The sequence below is a fragment of the Pantherophis guttatus genome, chromosome 1 (assembly GCF_059756535.1).
Source record: "Pantherophis guttatus breed Tessera chromosome 1, ASM5975653v1, whole genome shotgun sequence".
NCBI classification, from domain to species: Eukaryota; Metazoa; Chordata; class Lepidosauria; order Squamata; family Colubridae; genus Pantherophis; species Pantherophis guttatus.
In genome coordinates this window covers 98,531,717-98,554,529 of record NC_142063.1, presented here as the reverse complement: position 1 = coordinate 98,554,529, position 22,813 = coordinate 98,531,717, and the positions used below count along the sequence as shown (strand labels likewise).

At 36.3% G+C, this 22,813-nt stretch overlaps 1 protein-coding gene across 1 annotated transcript; it reads right to left on the bottom strand.

Moving 5' to 3' along the window:
• Positions 1-976: 976 nt before the first annotated feature.
• TMEM41B (transmembrane protein 41B) lies at positions 977-22,813 on the bottom strand. Its single transcript, XM_034417058.3, has 7 exons — positions 20,229-22,813; positions 12,821-12,938; positions 10,448-10,576; positions 8,092-8,185; positions 6,712-6,816; positions 5,841-5,979; positions 977-5,143 (listed from the first exon to the last, which is right to left on the bottom strand). Exons 1-7 carry the CDS (start codon positions 20,332-20,334, stop codon positions 4,974-4,976), a joined length of 861 nt encoding a protein of 286 aa, XP_034272949.1. The 5' UTR covers positions 20,335-22,813; the 3' UTR covers positions 977-4,973.

Genomic DNA, 22,813 nt, shown 5'->3' with positions numbered 1-22,813 from the left:
GCAAACTCTGATGGGTAGGCAGCTGCCCACCCAACCTCATGCTGGGTTGTAGCATTGCCCACTTAGCCTGTCTGCAGTCAGTCTACTGCAGCTGCCGTTGCCTGTTTACATTCACAGCACAGCACGCACTACTCTTGCACCAGCTACAGCACTCACCCACACATCCAGCCATACTCACAATGTATCATCTCCCCACCTGCTTGGCTACATTCACATTGTAACACCTCTCTTGACCCACTGGCCTGCATACAAGATGCCTTAGGAAGGACTTATGACCAGGACTTGCAACTTCCTGCCAGCCTCCCCATTGACTTTGCTTATTGGAAGCCAGCCTGAAATCATCTCATGGTCACTTCACCTAACAACCCAGGACCCTCACTTTATGACAGCAATGAAGATTGCCAGGGTAGCTGTCACTAAGGGATGACATGATATTGTGGTTAATGGCCTCATTGCTTAGCATTGGAAATTCTGATCCCAATTACTGTGGTTAAGCAAAGACCATTTGTATTATTTTTTGTTTGGTAGGGTATTTTTTTAAAATCACGGTTTAATTAACAATCATTATATTTTCATTGTTAACTGTTCTCTTTTAAGAAAAATAAAATTTTCTGTACTGTTCTTTATTGTCTCAAAAATCAAAATGGTTTCAGTTTCTCTCATTTAAAAATAAAGCACTTCCCCAAACTTTTGGATGGAAATAGTCTGTATTCAAACACTACGTTACATATTTTTGATAAGAAGAAACTCCTGCCTTCTACGTGAAATCCCAAAACATACTCACTGTTCCACAACTTCCTGCCTTTTCAGTTTGAATAGAAAGGCCTATTTACCTTGCGTCTTTTTTTGTTTTGTTTTGAGAGGATGGCCCCAAGTGCAAAATCTCATGCATGTGAAGGCATTCCAAAATAAACAAACATATAAAAACAATTAAAACAGCCAGTCTCACTTGCAGGAATACAACAAACTTACGAGATTGGGATGTTTGGCTATTTTTATTTTAGGATGCTCTTGAAAAATTGATGTATTGCTGCCTCTCAACATATTCAGCCCTAATTTTATACCAAGAAATAGATCAAACGACGATACCGGTAAAGCCAACAGAATAAATCAGATAAAAATAAGACATGCAGAACAAAAATACGCAGAAGAGCCTCTTCAGATGATTTCAGTGGATACAATGAATATTCCTTTTTGTGCTGCTCTGTAATAGTATATGCAGAAAATGTGCTGCTGTCATCTTTTTACATTCAACAAGAGAATGTTAGCTGCTCAAAATCTTTACAGCAGTAAAATAGCAGAGTTTTGTTTTAATCCTTGTAGCTTTTGTGTTCCAAACTAGGCACTTTTGCTGATCTTTTGTAATGCCTGATAGGAAGACTAACTGAACAATGGAAATTCAATCCTCATTATCAATCTTCTCTGCCACAAAGAGAGATGGCTAAGAAAGGCTGTGAAAAAGAAAGCTTGCTGTGGTTATTGGGTCAATAGCTTAACTATTTTAATTGTAGTTTATTTAAAAAAAAATATTTAAAATGTACAACCCTGTATTATGAACTGCAAAGAGTTATTAAAACCCTAGAGAAACCAATTCAAGTTATACAATATCCCGAACAACAAAGCCACAATATATTATTGCCTCTATATTGGCAGAATTCATCAAGAACATTACACTTTCCCCCCAGTAAATAGGACTGTAAACATTTAACTTATTAGACTAAAATAAGTCATATCAAATTCATGGCATTAATTACAGATACATTTTCAGACATACCTGAATCAATCTCTTAAAAGATCTAAGCAGTAGAAAATTCTTCCTAATTCACATAATACTGCATGTACTGCTAAAAAAAGTTGCAGCAGTGAATTGAATAAAAGGAAACTTTATACTTGGGAAACAATTAAACACATTAATTATATTCTTATAAATTTACACATAATCCTGCAATAAAATGATTCAATACATATTATAAAAAGTGGCAGAATGCTCTTCCCACTCTTAAATTGCAAGGACTTCACTGAAAATAAGGCAGTTTTCAAGATGACCAGGGAGTGGAGATTGCAGAATCCTGTATTTTTGCTGACATACATATTAATAAAGTCATTAAAGATTAAATAATTGCTACTTCAGGTAGTCTCAAGTAACTTCAGTCTAATAAAGCACTTTCTTATTATGTCCATTTTTAAAAAAACAAGATAATCACTAAAATTTGAATTAAATCTGAATAAATCCCATATTCCATCCCATCAGTGAAAATCATTTCCAATTCACTTTCTGGATTATTAAATTAATAAAAAAAAAACTTTGCTACCATAACTCAAGAATATTAATTTGGCCTTTTGCCTATCAGATTGCTGGTCAATCATCCTGAAAGCCTCGGGATATTTTATTCCTAAATTGTCCACATTCTCCCAGCTATTGTGCCGGAGTCAGTACAGGTAGGTCTTAGTAACCCAAGTTACATAAAAAAAGTGACATGACTGTTTTTCACACGTACAACTGTTGGCGCATCCCCATGGTTACACAATCAAAATTTGAATGCTTGGCATGTATTTATGACAGTTGCAGTGTCTAGGGGTCATGTGATCACCTTGGTGACTTGGGGACAAGCAAAGTCAATGGGGTAGCCAGATTCACTTAACCATGATACTAACTTAACGGCAATGATTCACTTAACTGTGGCAAGAAAGGTCGTAAATGCAGCAAAACTCACTTAGTAACTGCCTTGCTTAGCGATAGAAATTTTGGGCTCAATTGTGGTCAAAAGTCAAAGACTACCAGTAAACCACCACTACTAACCTGAAATTAAAGCATATAGTATTACAGCTGCACCTTCAACAAAGTAACGGAATGTCTTTGATTCAAAACTGAAAAGACACTATACTTAGGTGAGCTGGGAAACAAGTAAATGTCAGACAGAAAAAATATACATATAGGAATGGAATAGCTACTACACAGCCCAATTAGATTATTTTTAATCATTAGATGCCATCTTGTGTTCGGTAGTTGTACGGCTTTATTGGTTGATGCTGTGATAATTTCACAATGCTGTAAACTGCCTAAGTCTTAAGAAGCAGGCCGTATAGAAATCTGGGTAATAAAATATAATTTCTTGCACATTTGGTTTGTATATTGGCCTTGTTTCAGAGAGGGTCAAAAAAAGTTGACAATGTTCTGATTTTGCTTGAATGATCTGTAAAACTTTGTTCATTTGACTGCATATATCTACAGTGGTCCTCATTTAATGACTGCTCATTCAGCAACCATTCAAACATACAATGGCACTGAATGAGTGATAGTAATGACTGGACCTGCCAGCGCTGTCCCACCACATGGCTACTTAATAATGTATTGTGACCTTCCCTGTCAGCTTCCCAGAATCAAAATCAAAGGAGATGACCATACATGGTCCTCACTTAACAATGGCAACTGACACTGCTGGAACTAGTCACTAAGTGTCATGGTCATGTGTTTTTTTCAATTCATGACATCACTTAACAGAATTTCCAGTTCCAATTAGTGTCATTAAACATGGATTAGTTGTAACAAAAATAAGTGCATGGAACAATCAGCATTAAATATGGAGCACAGGTGTCAAACTCGCTGAGTCCCATTGCCGTCACGTGATGTATCATGACGTTTTTCCCCTTTGCGGAGCTGGGGCGGGCATGGCCTGCACGTGATGCATCCAGCCCACAGACAGCCAGTTTGACACTCCTGATATAGAGGAATGGTTGAGAGGTATTATGAAATAGAACAGTATATATTGGATCTCATAAATGGAGGAAAAATATTCCATGACAATAATAGTAATTCAGCAAAAAGTATCATTATTTTTGAAAGTAAAACCTCTAAAGAGTACTTAAAATTCAAAAGCCAATCTTCATTCCATTTTTAATATGCTACTCTTCCATTAGAAAAAGGATACATTATATTAGCAAGGCCTATTTACAAAATATACAATTTCTGTAGGCTAATCTTTGCCCAGTGAACAAATAACACTTCTTCGATTGCAGACTGAACTTGTTCATACTTAGGCACTTCTCATTCATTTCAACTGCTATGTAAAATATGACTGAAGGAATCTGGGCTTTAAGGGGAACTTGGAAAATATCTTTGGCATTTTAGATTCAAGCAATTCATTGAATTTTTACTTAGCCAGATTGTATTTATAAGTTTTAAAAATGGTGCAGCATCTGTTAATAAATCCTGCCACCCAAAAGAAAATGACTGCAAAATAAAAGGGCATTCCTATATATCCTCCTAAAAAACTACCACTATAAAATGTATTCTGATGACTGCTTTTTGATAGACAATAAGTGCTTCATAAAATTTTAGCCAAATAACTGAAATGCTCACAAACAAGATAAGAATATTAAAAGTAGTATTTTTATGTGCCATGATAAATTAGCTCCATTTCCAGAAAACAAAAAATAATATCCTACAGTTAAATCACTCAATCTTTTACAAAAATGAGCAAAAAACAAAGACCCAGAAATTTCTGGAAAACACTGGTCAAGCCACCTAATCATGTGTTCAACGAAGACTTTATGCATAAAGAAACGATGCAGTCTTTTTACTCCATTGGGATTATAGAATTCATTGTGCAATTTGTAATTTCTTAGGATTATTCAGTGATGAGGAAAAGATGGGAGAAACGAATTATTCACATTAAATGATCAAAAAGGCATCAGACAAAGCATAAATTCAGATTCAATATTATAGATTAAAATTGACAATGAGAATTGACAATGAGTCTCAGAATTCTTCAAAAGGTATGGTTCACCTTAAAATTTTCTTCCAGCTGTGGATTTTGTCTCCCTCCCCCCATAAATATAACTGAAGAAAAGATCTAAAAACTTCTGTCTCTTCAGCTTCCTCTTTCTAAGTTACTTAACATCCATTAGAAAAGGAATCACAGAAGTAGTGCGGATCCTGAGATGAAATGGAAAACGAAGATCCAGGTTGATCCTTATTCAAATTTTTGTTTAAGTTTATTCTGGAAAACTGCTGGTAGAATGGACAGAATTGCCAGAACCATAAGAATAAAAACTGAGTTCCAGGAAACAGCTTCGCCTGCGGTAGTGAGCTGATAAAGTGTGGTTCCAGCTTTAATTGCTACAAAAGATGGTGGTGCAACACCTGGAAACAAAAGGTACAAATATTTTGGTTAGAAATAGCTTCAACACAGAATCACACTTTTAATATTAGCAAGTGATTGTTATTTTATCTAATCCAAAGCAGTCATAACAGAAAATGTGGACAGCTATGTTAAATTAATGTGTATATCCTTCTTGTGACAAGGGAATACAAGACGTTATGAAACCAGTATCCAAAAAAAGATTGCCTTACATCTACAAGTTAAAGCAGATACTTTGTTTTTCAAATTTGTAGCCACCTGACCCCCAATAACTCTTACAGGTGGCATACATATTATTGAACAAAATAATGAATGGATGAAAGTAGTAAGTAGAAACCCTGGATGAAAATTTGTATTAGTTGGCCAAATAAGCTAAATGAATTAAGTTACAATTTCCACATTCTGGGCACAAAACAAACAAACAAACATAACAGGTTTCTGTTATGTTTTCCACCCACCTTATTTCAAGGATTCAAAATAGATTTTTGTGAAAGATACAAAATTTTAACACTGATGCTGCAGGTCATTTTTTTTATACTTGTGCTTGTATCTATAAACAATTCTTATTAAAAAATTCAAATATGAAAATTATCCAAAATATCTATAATTGGCCCAACAGATGGCACTATGCACTAATAAATCATGCATACAAGGAAACATGTATATTTTAGAATATTAAATATTACACAGAATTCTTACCAAGAAAAGTACCAATAAAAAATACTTTTAATGGCACATTTATTACAGGAGAAGTTATATTGATGAACCAATTAGGAAGGAAAGGAGTGATTCTCAAAAATATTATGTAGTTAATGAGATGTTCTCTGTGTCTTTCAACCTGTGGAACATAAGAATACCAAATTAAAATAATCTTGCTTTGAAATTCAGCAGTTTCATCTTAACCAAGTAATAAATCCCATTACTGGAGCTTTTAAATCAGTTCCAGCCACATAAAAGGAGATATCAATGACCTCAGCCACCTAAAATTCTAGAGGAGAATAAAAAACAAAAAAGAATGCCATACATGCAGTACTTTGGTGCAAGCTTTCACATTTAATAGAATTCCTAATTAGCCCATGAAACATCTTTTGTTTTTCCAACAAGTCTTAATGCATTAAAAGCTGTCATTCATTGAAATGACATGTTCTCCCAATTGTTTTGAACATGGTTAGTCTTTAAACTTAAATATTATAACTGTTCTTAAGTCATTCCATCTGCTTGCTTGTTGACTAGAAAATAGGACAAGATTCAGAGATGAAGTAACAAAACTCTGTTCATATGATGGGTCCTTCTTGTCTTTTCCTACCATTATTCTGCCTTTAAATGAAAGCAAAGGGACCAGAGATGTTGAATGACAGAAGGCAGGCAGAACCAGTATTGGAAAACTGGATAATTAGCAGGGCTGCCGCATGCAAAAAATACATGAGTATTTCAGCTCACGTGAGACACATTAACACTCCTTAATGCTACAACTGGTTGTAGGAATGACCAGATGTAGGGAAAAAAATGATGAGATATCCTTTTATTAATTTAATGGTTCAGGACATATGTTCTACCAGAGTGATCTTACCTGTTTTGACCATTTTACTGCTTTTTCTGTTAAATATCTATATACAACTGGTCTTCCAACTAAATACGATAGCATATAACAAAAAGAAGCTCCAAGTCCAGAGCACTGCAAATAAATGGAAAAGCTGGATCTTACAGAGAGATACTCAATTTAATGTAACTAACATGCAACAATGATTTGTAACAAAATTAAATAAATTTCAAAATAATACAAAAATTTGATGTGTACATTTAAAATTTCCCTTTCTTTGCATTGTGTTAATTTAAGCTGTTTGAAATGTTTAAAACGCAAATCTGAGTTTGACTGCATGGAAAAAAGTTTCTAACACACAAACAAAAACAAAACAGATAGTAGCAGCACATTTTTGACAACAAAAAAAGCCTGAGAAAGCAAGACATTATATTCCCTGAACATTTTTAAGGTAGGCACCAGGCAAGCCAGTATAGAAAGAGAGCACCCAAAGTAACTATCACCAGTATAAAGGCAAAATTCCTAACCGCTACTTATCTTAATTCTAAATGTGATGGCGTCTAGACTTGTAAAAGTCTAGAAAAATTCAGTGAACAAGTTTTAATGAGGCAGAAATTCTCAAATAATCTGGGCTCAATTATCTAAACTGTGCCTAGAAATAAATGTATTAGTAGGCACTTTTAAAAGTAAAAATAAATAAATTGGTTTCTAGTCTAGTTAGAACATTGATATAGGTTTTTTTAAATTAGCTTTGCAAGCAGCACATTAAAGTAACCTAATCTTTATCTTACCAAATTATCAGTAACCGGAGATGATATTATTCTTGGAAAGCCTGTTTAGCTAAGGGTGCTTTATACTATAGTAAATGCATGATGCTGAGAGATGTGAATTTCAACTCAATCCAAACAGTTTGATCTCAAATTCCTTGACAGAATACAAGCCTCTTTTAAACTTTAGGAGTCATAGACAAAGCACTGTATTTGTTAGTATGTTCATGTCATAAATCCTAGCAGATCTTATTATTCATGTCTTATTTGTGGCAGCTTTGGACAATGGTGTCAGGCATTTTCACCAATAACTATATTTTTGAAGCCTTTCTTAAAAAAAAAAAGGTATGAAAAACGACCTCTGAAAGTTTTTAAGAGATATAAGTATCCAGATGTTGGTTGTGTTCAATATTATTTGCAATTGTTATTTCTATATTATTACTGAGTTACCATTTTGAATTGCATTTCTGTTATTTTAAATTTGAATTCCCTAGGAAGTATTTAAAAAGTACAAATATATTCCCATGCCATTCATTAGGTAAGAATAGACTTGATATTTTACACCATTCACATACTCTGCTTTTTCACAATAATGTTTTTTAAAAAAAGAAAGAGCACACTACCTTTGGTAATAAATACTTACCAGACAAACAAGAAATAGAGCTAATGGAAAAGGATAAAGAAATCCTGAAAGTATACTCAAAAATATAGATCCAGGAATAGCAAATGTTTGCAGGCTAGATGAAGAGTCTAGTTAAGAACAAATTTCGATAAATTCTTCTGTTAAGTTTTATAGTATAATTTTATAGATTACTGAAGGGTAGACATGTTTTCAACTATAAAAGATTAAAATGCAAAACAAAGTTTGAAAAAAAGTATCTCTTGAATAAGCAGTAATAATTTTTCATTTAATATTCTGTATGACAGAATATTAACAAATAGACTAAATCACAATCTAAAATCCAAGGTTAGGATTAGGGCTATTTTAAGATGTTAAAAATACTGAGAATTCTTACCACCGACATAAAAAATTAGGCCTGAACCATAATCATCATTCATCAGTAAATGTCCACATCAATGAATCTCAACACTACCTCTTTACAAGCCACTTTACTTCTGTGAAAAATTGAAGCAATTTTTAAAAACTATTTATTGGTAATATAAATTGCTGGTAGATGGCAGTAATATCCTTGAATTTAATTGCTAAACACTGTTTATATGAGAATTTGAATATAACATTAACTTTTAATAGATAATTGATTCAAAAATTTATTTCAGTCCAAGTGCCTTAACAGCAAAGCAATATCAAATTCCATCCCCAGAGGAAGAACATACCAATAAAAATAAAGAATGCTTATCTTTAGCGGAATCTTAAAGAGTTTCAAAAGTGACTTCACAGCATCAAAACATCCCTTTATATAAAAGTAAGATTGCAAAGACTTTGGTTCTGCTGACTTTTGTGAAATTTTTACAACTTAAAAGACAGGAATAACAAGGATAACAAGGAATAACGTTTATTAACTTTCTTTTTTTAAAGCTCCAAACATTTCAAAATGATTTCATTTATTGATTCCTGTGTGGCTTTTACCCAGATATTTATAAAGTTAATTAATGTTTTCATAAAGGAAAAACACTTTAAATCTACCATATTAAATAAAGAAGATCGAGGTCTGATTGGGACCAGGATTCAACCTTCTGCTCTGACTTCGTAAGTACCACTGCTCAGTATCACATTTCACAATCAGGTACTAAAAACAAAATGGATATATCTTTGCCAGCATTTTATACTAGCAGGACTTGGGAATCACTTAATAACAGCAAATATTTATTTGCTCTTAATAAGAGCAAGTAAAATTAAAATATATCTTTACACAATACCCACAGGGTTTTTAGCCATAAATTGTGCTGGACACCCTTCAAAAGCAGATTAAACAAATTAATGCAGGGTAAGTGATTATTAATATGGTTTTGGTCAAATGTACGATAACTATGTTTCCAAATACCAGTTGGTCTAAACATATCTCAGGGGTGCTGACCCATGTTCTGTTTTCAATTTATGGCTTTTTTAGCGTTTTCTGCTAGAAAACGGCAAAAAACACCATTAGATATTTTGGATTTAACAACCATGTGGTTCATTTAATGACCACATGATTTGCTTTACGGCACATGCTTTATGACTATTGTAAAAAAAGGTCATAAAATTTAACCTAGTCAGGCGATGCCTAAATTTATAACCGTAATTCTGGGTTCTAGTGAGGTCGTAAGTTGAGGACAACCTATAAAGGACAAATGGATAACATTAGTATCTGTAAAGCTTAAGGCATTTCTTTCATCCATTAAAGTCAACGTGGAATTCTTGATGTTCATTGAACTGGCAGATATTTCATTACCCAACTAGGTAACATCATCAGTTCAACTGAATGGTGCGATTTGCTACCTTGGTGGTTCCCTGCCAGTTTTGACAGAGGTATGGTTTGCTTCTTAGTAGTTCTTTGACTAGAATACTGCTTTTTGATTGATGTTGATCCCTGCTTATCTGAATGTTAGCTACTGAAGGGGATCTGTCTTTTTGTTTCTTTTCTAGTTTTTTACAATAATTTTTTTTGGTATAGTATAGCAATAGCAATAGCACTTAGACTTATATACCGCTTCACAGTGCTTTACAGTCCTCTCTAAGCAGTTTACAGAGTCAGCATATTGCCCCCACAATCTGGGTCCTCATTTTACTGACCTCGGAAGGATGGAAGGCTGGGACAATTTTAAGCTGGTGAGAATTGAACTGCCAAACTGCTAAAAGTTGACAGTCAGCAGAATTAGCCTGCAATATTCCATTCTAACCACTGCGCCACCACAATATGTTAACATGGTTTATCTCTATGCATCTATTTCACTGTTTTATCTTACAGGTGAAACCATAGCATTAAAAGCATTACTAATATACCATAATTAATTCATATCACATTCCACAGCAATTTGTATATTTTTTAAAGGAAGGATACAAGACATAGGTAGCAAAATAGGCCACTAATACTTGAACATAGAAAGTATCCTTGTACTTAGAGAGTACTTTTCCTAAAGCTTTAGCATCATCCATGTCTCTAGGAACTTTCATACATTCTCTCTCCTCTCTGTAGGGGAAAAATAAACAATTTTATTAAAAGATATAGTGAACTCTTGCCTCCAGTCAGCAAAAAGTTACTACATATACACTACCTTGATATTATAAGTTTTTAATGAAAGCTTCGATCCCATTGAAATAATTTTGCAGCCTGCATCGCTCAATTTATGTAACTAATTCATCTATCCAGCATCAAATCTTGCTAGTCTTCTTGTATAGTCACTGCAACGAGTCTACTTCAGAAATCATCAGATTGTTTTAGATGACCAAAGTCTTCCAACTTAATTTTCTGGCAATTATTAATCAATTTCAAAGTCATCATTCTAAACAAGGTTTCAGAACAGATTTCAGCAAAAAACCTCTCTGATTCAATCATTTTCATCATTGTACAGCAGACAAAGAACTGAAGTTTTATGCTATGATAAAAATATTATTTTATTTATTTATTTTGTATGGACACCCATCTTAAAATATAAAACTCTAAGCAACTCACGATAGTAGTAATAAAACTACATAAAATCATAAAAACAAAACTTAAACCAAGAACTTAAAAAACTTGGCACCTCAGTCATCCATAGGCTCCCATCACTGTTTCCCAGTGCCTGAGTAAAAGGCCAGATCTTTATGACTTTCCAGAAGACTGGAAGAAGGGGGTTGCCAGATGGCACGGGCAAGGGTATTCTACAAGGCAGGGGCAGCAACAGAAGCTTCCCAGGACCCACTTGATAGTAACATTTCAGGAAAGGTATCTGGACTGTGCCTGTCCTATTAGACCTGATGGGATTGGCAAATACTCTCAGAGAGAACCTGGTCCCATGCCATATAGGGCTTTAAAAGTAATAATCAGCACCTTGAATTGCACCCAGAAAGAAACTGTGAGCCAGGGCAGCTCACTCAACTGTGATGTGGGCAAACTTGGGGGCATCCAACATGCTATTGCATTCTGTACGTTATAGCTTCTGGTGATCTTCAAAGGCAGACACTTGTACAACACATTGCAGTCATCCAGATGGAAAGTGACTAAGATATGAATCACTGTGAGCAGGATCTTCCCAGTCCAGGAAAGGGTGTAATTGGCACACAAGGCGAATCTGTGCAAAGGCCATCCTGCTGGCCATGACTGCTATCTATTTGAGTAGGGGCCATGAGATCAGGAGGACCCACAAATTATATACCAGTTCAGTCTAGGGAAGAGCAACCATGCCCAGAGTCAAAGCTGACATATCAACAGACCCTGGGGACCCAAAACCCAAAGCCACTCAGTCTTGCCAGGATTGTGTCAAAATTGCTCCTCTCTATCCAGTCCCTCAAACCTCCAGGCATCAGTCAGCAGTGCAACAGTATAACCTTCACAGCCCAGGGTAGAGAAGTGTAACTGTGTAAATCAGCATAATGATAATACTGCACCATGTGCTATCAAATGACCTTGCCCAATAGTTTCATATTAAAGAGAAGATGCAAGAGACTCAAGCTCTCAGGCACCCCACATTACAGGGGTCTAGGGCTCAATCTCTCCCTCCCCACCAACACCTACTGGAACTGGCTATGGAGAAAAGAGAAGCACAACTGCAATACAGTGCCTTCTACTCCCAACGCCCATAGCTAGTACAGAAGAATATAATAATTGATGGAATTGAAAGCCACTGAGAGATCTAGGAGAGCCAGTATGGTTACACCACCCCTGTTCCAGGGACCTTCAAAAGTCATCTGCAAGACAACCAATTCCATCTCAGTACTGTACCACAGCTTGGACCCCAAATGAAAAGAGTTTCATTTCACTTTCCGAGGAATCTCTGAAGCTGAGTGTCAATCATCCTTTCAGCAACCTTCTCCAAAAAGGGAAGGTTGGAGACTGGATGAAAGTTGTGTGTTCAATCCAAGGATGGCTTCTTAAAATTACCTTTATTCTATTGGAACTTTCATCCAGTTTACTTACAAACTGGGCAACCTTTTAAATCTGAATTAGCAAGGATGCAGATAATCAATATCAACCTATCCCAAATATTTTTTTATAGTTAACATGCATATTTTACCATTTGAAAAAAGTATTATTTGTAAATAATATACTACAATAATTTGCTAACAAGAGAAAATTAAATGTAATTTGTTGGGATTTTTTGAAATTGATATTACATTATGCTTTTCTAGGGGATACTTAGAACCTTTTAATACCTCACAAGACTCTATATAACTTCTCTAAGTGTATATAATTACAGATGTTAAAAATGGAATGAATTTGTCATGGTATACTTACTCACTAAGTTGGGGAAAGTTTTTATATACCATCAACATAACAGAAGCAGCTGTTAAGAAGATGGATATTAAGATGAGGAGTGACATTCGTGCAGATCCACCTTCTTTATGTGCTTTTCCTGAAATGCAATGAAAGTGTAATTAATTTAAATTTTTTATTTATTTTATTTATTTGTATCCTGTCTTTATTATTTTTTTGCAAATAACTTAAGGTGGTGAAGATGCCCAACACAAATTCTTCCTCCTATTTTCCTTACAACCTGTGAGGTGGGCTGGGCTAAGGGAGTGTCAGCCCAATCCACCTCACCCAAAGTCACCCAGCTGGCTTTCATGGCTAAGGTTGCACTTGAACTCATGGACTCCTGCTTTCTAGCCTGATGCCTTAACCACTAGAGTAGACCATAAACTTACATGAAAAATTGCAGTGAGAAAGGACACTGAGAATCTACACTGATTTCTCTAGGATTATAATCCAATTTACATTTGGAAATATATATGAAATATATATGAAATCAAACTGAGGAGCCAAAATGCAACATCAAGTTTTATTAAATGTAATTTAATGAGTGTAAGAATATGTATGAAATGTAAAAAGACAAAAGGGAGATGAAATTGAAGCTGAATTTTTGGCCCCGAAGTGAAGAGGCAGCGCAGTAAGGTAAGGAGTCCAGGGTGCTTCACAGAGTCGCGGGAGGCCCTTGAAGACTTGGTGCATGTTGCTTAGGAGGGTCTTGCTGTTCAAGGCCTGAAATTCCTGCTTGATTTTGGCAGGGAGGATTTTTAGACTCTGAGTGGAGAGGCAGTGGAGTAAGGTAAGGAGCACAGGATGCCCGGTGGGGTGGGAGGTTCCGCAAGGCCCAGTGCAGGCTACATGTAAGTGTCTCTTCACTCAGGGGCTGAAAACCCTGCTTACATTTCGGCAGGGAAAATTTTCCACTCCTAAGCAAAGAGAAACTTGCATACAATGTGTGCCAGGCCTTCCAGTGTCTCCTCCACCCAAGTGAGGCACCCTGTGCTCCTTACCTGGAACTCTGTCCATTTAACGGCCCATGAGATCACTTAAAAACTGCAACCAGGAGTGCCAGGATTGCAGTAGTTGAGCAAAGCAATCATGTGACATCTTATTTAACAATCGCTTCGCTCAATGAGCAAGATTCTAGTTCCAATTGTAGTCATAAATCAGCAATTACCTGTATTATAGACACTGGACAGTTATTGTACTACAAAATCCTTAATTCTAATGCTGAAAAGACAAAGATTTTGGAATCTGGAGAACATAAAATAAAACAAGTTCCTTCTTATTGATATCTGGACACTCTTTTTATGGACTCAAATTGTTGGCGCTTTTATTATCAGGCTCAAAAAAATGATCATTAGTCAAAATAATGTATTAGATATGTAACAGAGCTCTCCCTTACAGAGGCACTTACCAGATTACAATTTTAATAAATGAATTCAGCTACTAGGCAGGGTCAGTTCCCTGAAATACCATATGTGTTTCTGCGCATATTATAATAAAACCACATAACTATTTTCATATTATTTACTGCCCTATTTCCACTTCTTCCCATGGAAAATTTTTGAAGCACCTCTTAAAGGAAAAATTATCTTCTCGTGGTTTAAATAAAATTGAATATTTGATTAATTTAAACCAGTAAAGTTAATTAAGAAGGCTGACAAGTTTTGCTTGAGAGGCTGCTAGAAGATGATTTTCTTACAAGTTCTTTTATTTTTTTTTTATAATCACTATCCTATAATGTTCTAGATATTTTCCTTATTTCTATATATTTTAATGTGTTTTAAAAGGCCAGTTTGGTGTAGTGGTTAAACATTAAACTAGAAATTAAAAGACTGAATTCTAGTTCTGTCTTAACCAAAAAAGCCAATTGGTGGCCTTACCTTAGACTCTCATCCACTCTCAGCCTAGGGAAAAGGTAATCTTGCCTTCACTTCCTAAAAAATCTTGCCAAGAAAATTGCAGAAACTAATCTAGGCAGTCAGCAGGAGTCTGTCAACTGCCTCAAAGGCATACATGCACACGCACATACAGCATTTTAATTAAGGTTGGATATCATTTTACTTAACTTCTGCATTTTTTGTTAATTCCTATATTGTTGACTCACAATTGAAACAAAAATAGATTGAACTGAATGGAATTACAAAAGTTAAGTGTCTGGTTTTACAGAAGCCATGTGTCTCAGCATGCTATGCGAAACCTGCCAGTATAGGCGGGTAATTCATATTTTATTGTTTAACTTAATATGTAAACCTGGCCAGTGGTGTTTAGTAATGCTTTAAAAATCTTCATAATTAAGAAAACCAAGGATTTAGCACCTTATGTTAGCAAAACTTTCTCTATAAAGGTTATATTTAACATATATGATAGCAACCACATAAAATAAGCACTTCACTTACTGTACTATTCAATAACATTAATATTAAAACATAAAACTTGAGTTTAAAACTGCTATGCAAATTTTAAAAAGTTAAGAAAATGTGAAAACTTTATTTTTTCATTGCCCAAATATCTGTAATACTGATAACATATGTACTTTATAGCACAAATTTTAAAATTCCAAGTACCGCAGAATGTAATACACTATTCCAGATGTTGGTGTGTTAATGATTTATAAAGTTTAACTCCAATTACCCTTACATAATGAACATAGGTTTCTTAACAGTCTGCCTCAGCTTCAGGCTCCTCTTGTTACTTTTGGCTGCCTGGATGAAACAGTTGTTTCCTTTGACAATTTGCTGGAGTTCCTTCTAGTGCAGTGATGGCTAACCTTTTTGCCATCGCGTGCCAAAACCGGGGGGAGCACGGGGGGGGTGTCACGCGTGTGCGTGCCCACACCCATAATTCTATGCACCCTACCCCGCGCATGTGTGCGCGATCCCCCCACTCTTCCCCTGCTTTTGGCACGCGATGTCATGGTGGGCATGGTAGGCCTATTTTTCGCCGTCCCCTGGCTCCAGAGCCTTTCTAGGAGCCTGGGGAGGGCAAAAACGGTCTTTCCCACCCCCCTGGAGGCCGGAAACGGCCTGTTTGCCGACTTCCAGGGGGCCCAGAAGGCCCAAAAATCAGCTGGCCGGCGCGTGCATGTGCGCCAGAACTGAGCTTGTGTGCCCACTGATATGGCTCTGTGTGCCACTTGTGGCACACCTACCATATGTTCACCATCACAGTTCTAGTGAAGACTTTCTTTGAATCCTCTACTTTCTCCTTAAAGCTTAATATGACTTCACAGGTCTGATCAGCCACCATCTTTGGTCACTTTAGAAGGTTCTCTGTCCTTTCAGATCTTTCAACTATCAGCTATAATTTCCCTCCAACTAACGAAGCCTATCCAAAATGATTTATCCATTCAGTTTTTAAATTGTTGAGTTTTAATACACAATAACAAAACCTAATTTTTGGCCTATAAGTATTATTTCACTGAGATGAGTTGCAGATTATAACCATTATAAAACATACAAAAATAAAATATATCATTTCTTCACAGATACATACACAACTACTCAACACTATTCCATGTTATGGTAAAAAATTGTATGCAATGCAGAAAAAAGAAATTAATAATAAGCAAAAACAATTAAAGTTAGGAGATCAGAAAAAAGAAATGTAACCAGATCTTTAGTAGTACTAAAGACTGCAAGCCACTTCATTTAACAACTGGAGTGGTATATAAGTCTGTAAAATAAATTGTTTACACTAACATTATCATGGTTGCACAATTAGCCAGATATTTAGACTGGATCTGGTACTTTTGTCCAATTATTGAATCCTTTTCAAGGACTTGGGATAGGAAGTTGTTTAGTAATATTAACGGTATCATCACAGAACCCAAGCTGTTCCAAGTAAAGCTGTCTTTTGCAAATATATTATTATTAAATTTATGTTCTGCCAACTCCCAGCAATTCTGGGCAGTTAACAAATGATGAAAACCTGACAATAAAAACAAAAAGAATCAGAAAAGTGTACAGATGACAGAATAACAAACTGTGTGGTACAAAAGAAAACCACCTTCTAAAAAGAGGCTCGAATCATCCCTACAAGAGGCCTGATAAAAATTAATTACTAGACAGTATCTCTTCATATTTATACAGGTAGTCATCACTTATGACCACAATAAAGATTATTACAGTCGTAGGTTGTGACAGTTGTAAAGTAGATCACTGTGTGACTGTCCTGTTTTTACTACTTTTTTGCGGTTATTAAGGGAATCACTATGGTGATTAAATAAATCCACGATCACAAAGGAAGTCTGTTGTTCTCTATGGGGCATTTTTTTTTTTTGCAAAAGAACAGAAACAAACACAAATTGTAAATCATGGCCATGTGACAATAGGATGCTACAAGCAGTAATAAATGCAGACCAGTTGCTGACTGCCTGAAATGCGGTCACATGACTATGGGAGGAATGTCTGAGGGAACCAGGTCAAAAATACCGGGGGGGGGGGGCTTCCTTTGAACAATCGCTAAGCTACTGGTCAAGGACTATCTGTATTTATAAACCATCAATGCTTCTACCATATCAATACATCTTTCTTTTTCTTAATTCTGTTTTGTAATTTGGTCCTCAATCATTCTCCCCACATGACCAATTTCAATGTACTTGTTCCTTTACTGGTCACTCATTTTTGTATTCAGTCCACAATCACTTGTCATCCATTAATTCTTGGCATACTTGGTACTTAAAAGTTTGTGAACGTTTTTGAATTTTCCATATTTCTACATAAATATGACCTAAAACATGATCTGATCTCCATCCATATCCTAAAATTAAACAGAGACAACCTAATCAACCAAACTAGTTAAAAGTACTTGTTCATTTATTTACTGAGAAAAAATAAATCACATTTTAGGTCATATTTATGTAGTAATGTTGAAAATTCAAAAGCATTCACAAACTGTTAAACACCACTGTGTATCTTTTTTATTTCGTCATGCACACTTCTTAAATAATCCTTTCTCATTGTGTTCAACTTGCTGTTATATTTTTCTGACATCTGTGGGCAGAAACATGTTCTTATATAAAGCCTAGATTAGATGAAGTTACTAGTTTTAATTACAACTAAGCCATTTGCAGCACTCCTAAGGGCATAACTGATGAGCTTGAGCACATTTTGCCAGATTGCCACAAGCACAGGAAAAGCCCAAGTTTTACTCCAAGCATACTCATAAAGGAAAAGCAGGGTATCTCATCTACAGCCTACTTTGCAAGCTAACTAGACACAGGGACAGTTTTCCCCTCTATTGAACACTTAATTCTTGCAGTTCTAACATGTACATACAGTATATATTAACTCATACAGTGTGGCTATTATTATCCTTTTTATTAGCTTCTTTACTTCCCCCTTTTATTGGTATTATTATTCTATTACTTTGCAAGTACACAGAGTACTTCTATTACAGAGACAAAACATACTTCATAAAATAAAGTATCCAATCCAATCCAATTCAATTCATATTGTTCTGTGTATATCCTCAACTAGGAGGTATATGCAGTGTACTGACTCATACAAAGCATATATAAGCACATGGCTTCCAGAAGAACCTGAAATCATGGCTTTGTCATCTGTCCTGAGAATCTGGTGGAGAGCCTGCTAAGTGGCTAAACTTTTAGGAAAATCAGTGGTACTTTCCCATTGATTATGTTTTTAATACTTTTATCTGTAATGGCTTTGTGGCTATTTTTGATTTATATTGTTTTCTGTATGTTATCTTTGTAAGCTGCTCAGAGACATGATGGTGAAATGGACAATTATATAAATTTAATAAAAAATGTTAGTAGATACAATATCCATATACTTGAACACTAGAAAGGATGAATTGCTTATACATTAATAAAACAGGGCTATACAGTAGTCAATAAATGAAATGTGTTCCTATTTCTGTCTTTAGAATTTTTTAAAAAATAGATAGTGCTTCCTCAACAGTATGTCTAAGAAAGGCATAATAAATTATTTTTAGCAAAATTTAAACGTATTTGTTAAATTACAAATTATGAAGACATAAATTACAGGGCCACTGGGAAAGACGACCAAAAAAAATACCAAAAGTACACCATACATGGACATCTTTTTCTGATGGAAGTGTAATATATGGCCATATTTATGCATAGCAAGACTTTAGATTTCAAAAGTTGATCTTTCTAAAAGTTTCTAGTGTTGTTAGTGGGGTCAGAGACAACAGTAAGGTTGATACAACATGCTCAGCATGATTAGATAAGACTAAATGGCTGGATTCATAGAACCCACTAAGCAAAATAAAAATACCATATGATTATCATTACTTCAAAACAAATTACACAGAAAAACTGACTGAAACTGGCAAATCTTATGTTCTCCATATGCAAGTACAACTACATTATGACTTTTAATGTTTGATTTTCATGATAAAATATAGCTGATAGTTAAAAGTGAAGAATATTCTCCTTTGCTCCCAAACTACATTGCTTAGGCAATACGCATTCTAGAGCAGTGGTTCCAGTGCCCAGGCCCCACAGGGGGGCAATTTGATTTTTAATGGAAGCAATTGGAACCTTGTTTAAACCAAGTTAATGGCCTTTTAGGCTTCCTAAAGAGTGAGTAGGAGTTCACTTTTTGAATAGTAAGAATTATGGGGGGGGGCATCAGGATTTTAGAGATGCTTAGGTGGGGCATGGCCAAAAAAAGCTTGGGAACCACTGTTCTAGACTATAACAACTGGTAGGAAACCTTCGTTCACTTAACACCTTGTATTTATGTAACTCAGCATGCTAAAATATTATTGGCTAGGACAGCTTATAATTAGACATGTGGCAATTAAGTTAATTTCAGTAAAGCAAAAATAGCATGATGCTGTTCAATAAACCACAGATTAATAAATTCCACAAATAAAGCCATGATCGTATTTACGAAGCTTGTGTAGGTTGTCCATTCCATTAGGTTTAGTCAACTGTTATTGCTCGAGTTAATTGCCCAACATCACCGATGGACACTTATGATGAGGAAGCCTGGATTAAACCATGGAAAAAACCTGCCTCACCCCACATCATGATTCCAAGCCTGTACAGTATAATCTCACAGGGATAGTTACGGTTCCCGATAGGGCGCAGAGCCAGAACACGTTTCCAACATGTGAAATGCAGGCACCCAGGATGACCTTGTCACCATGATGCAGCAGCAGCAAACCCCCCCCCCCGCCCCGCCAAATAAAACAAGCCAGGGCAAACGTCAACCCTTGTGAACTGGTCCCTGGGAAGAAGAACCTGTTGTCCTGTAATTCACTTTTCTCTCCTCCTCGTCGTACAATGCAAACCTATCGCAACCGGATAACACAGCCCAGCAGGTCCAACAAAGCCTGCTTCATTCCAGAAATACCCCGCATTCCTCCCTTGTAGTCCCCTTCCACGTCCGCTTCTGACCTGCAATCAACTGCTGATGCCGTTCCAAGGCAGCCTCTGCCTCCTGTAGCCTCTCCGCCTCCATCGTCCGCCCCAAGGCTGCCTGCGTTGAGCCCCGCTGAGCCATACTCCCCTCGGCCACGGAGCCAACCAACCACTGTCGCCGGCCGGCAACAAACAGGCCCGGATTTACCTTCCCCCGCGCCAAGAACCGCGAGAGGAGGCGGGGTCGGTGACGGGTCCTTCCTCCACGCCACCACCTCGCCTGATGTATTTGGCGCAGGCGCAGAGCTGCATTCGCCGCGGAGCGGCTCCTGCTTGCATCGCAGCTGCGTCGTTCCTCGGGTTGGGTTTGAGGGAGGCGCGGGGTGTTTCGCAAACTTGACCTTCTTCTGCGAAAGGCGTAGCCGAAGGAGCTGCGAGTTGATCAAAGTACTTGAGATAACGCAAGAGGGTACAGACGTGCATGAAATGGTGCTCTGAACCTAGGAGTGTTAAATTAGTCACAGATTCCCAACTTTTTAAATAAACGAAAAGAATAGCTGTGGTCTCTGGGATGTCTTGGTGATCAACCACAACTGACAGAGTTATTTGTTTAAAAGCATAGTGATATTGGCTGAATTATTTTTCTTTCTCTTCACAATATGGCTATAGTTTCCTTCATATATAAAACACTGAGAACAAACACGATTACAGGTAGTCCTCGACTTACACAATTGAGCCCAAAATTTCTGTTGTTAAGTGAGACATTTGTTGAGTTTTTGTCCCATTTTACCACCTTTCTTGCCACAGTTGTTAAGTGAATCACTGCAGTTGATAAGTTAGTACTATGGTTGTTAAGTGAATCTGCCTTCCCCATAGGTTTTGCTTGTCAGAAGGTGGCAAAAGGTGATCACATGACCTTGGGACACAGCAATGGTCATAAGTATGAGTCAGTTGCCAAGTGTCTGAATTTTGATCACGTGATCATGGGAATGCTACAAAGGTAAATGTGAAAAACGGTCGTAAGTCAGTTTTTTCAGTTCTGTTGTAACTTGAAACAGTCACTAAATGAACTGTTATAAATTGAGGACTACCTGTATTTAGTACAGCTATAGGCATCTGGAGCTGCTATCATGACATTTTCTTATGTCGAGGAGAAATTAGAAAATTAAAATTAAAATACCCAGGCAATAATAATTATATAGCATGACTTCATTTCAGATCCAGTTTATTTATTTTATATGCTAACCTATCTCTCGTGACTCTGGACAGCTTATAATAGAATTGACTAAATTCCCCTAATGCAAAACAAAAGCACATAGCAGTTAGGAATCATGAAAAATCCCATTAACATAACTAGGAAACAGGCTCTTGGGGGTGAGTGGGTGTTGAGACTTGAGCAGAAAAACCAACTTTAATGTAGAGTTGAAGTAAGCTCCATTTAGTACTGTCTCAAGAAAACCAGAACAGGATATACAGTATATCCTGTATGTGACTTGGTGACTGATGCAATATTTGTGGGTGTTGTGCAACCTAATAAAAGGCCACTGACTTTCAATACTGAAAAAGCAACATCAACTGTCAACTTCTGTGTGCTGCAATTATTCTTCTCCAACTTGGTGCCTCTAGCTGCAGACCAGACTAGAGCCTCCATAATCCAATGTCTGTAACATAAAATAGACTGGGGTAGGCTATTCTAAAGAATGCAAAGCACATTTAAAACTTTGCAAAAAGATGGAAGGATATGAGGAATGCTGCTTTCTATGATCATCAGAGAAAAACAAACTAGTAAGAAACTAGTTCCCCGCTCAGTGAAAGGCTCCCCAAATAATGAACATTTCCAAGAGAAAAGTTAGATTTAGTTATTGGTCATAAAGTTGCTACTAAGCTTCACTTCTGATTCAAGTGAGAAAGCTTATTGTCTAAAATTTGTGGCTTTCTGGGCTCAGAAACTCAATTAACTCAGGCTTGGTTAGGACTCGGATAAGAGACTTCCAGCCCTGCCTGAGAACTGCAAAACATGCCATGAGTCATTGTCAAATTATGTTTACATTGTCACCAAGAAGCCTGCATGAATATGTCTGTGAAGTCACTAGGTGCTAAGCCCTAAAAGGAGTATTTACCTTTTATGAAGACAGTAAGTATATGTGATGCTGCTAAAGGAGTTATAGGCTTAGTCCAGATACTTTAAGTTCATCCTCCATGGTCTCCAATTTTGACAATGCACTTCTATTAACCTTAAGCAATACTTTAGCACACTGAACTTTATTTCACATTCATATTTTAACTTTCTTTGATTATAGAACTCAAGATACTGTTCCCAGATGGATTCGAATTCTGGAATTGATCAGATCTACCTTGGTTTAATTTCTGCAAGCTGTTTACAGGAACCTTCTGTTAGACATACATGAGTCTGTGTTGTCTTATAGTTGCTTGGAATATCACAAGTGCTAATTGGTTAGGACTTAGATCTGCAAGTTGACTGCAACATTACAATTCAAAGAAGAGATTTGAGTGTCTTTCTCAAACATAAATAAGTCAAAACTATCGTTTTAATTGTCTGATTTTTCAGCAATTGGATAAACAAAAATATAAGCTAAAGATTATTCAAAAAAGAAAAAGAA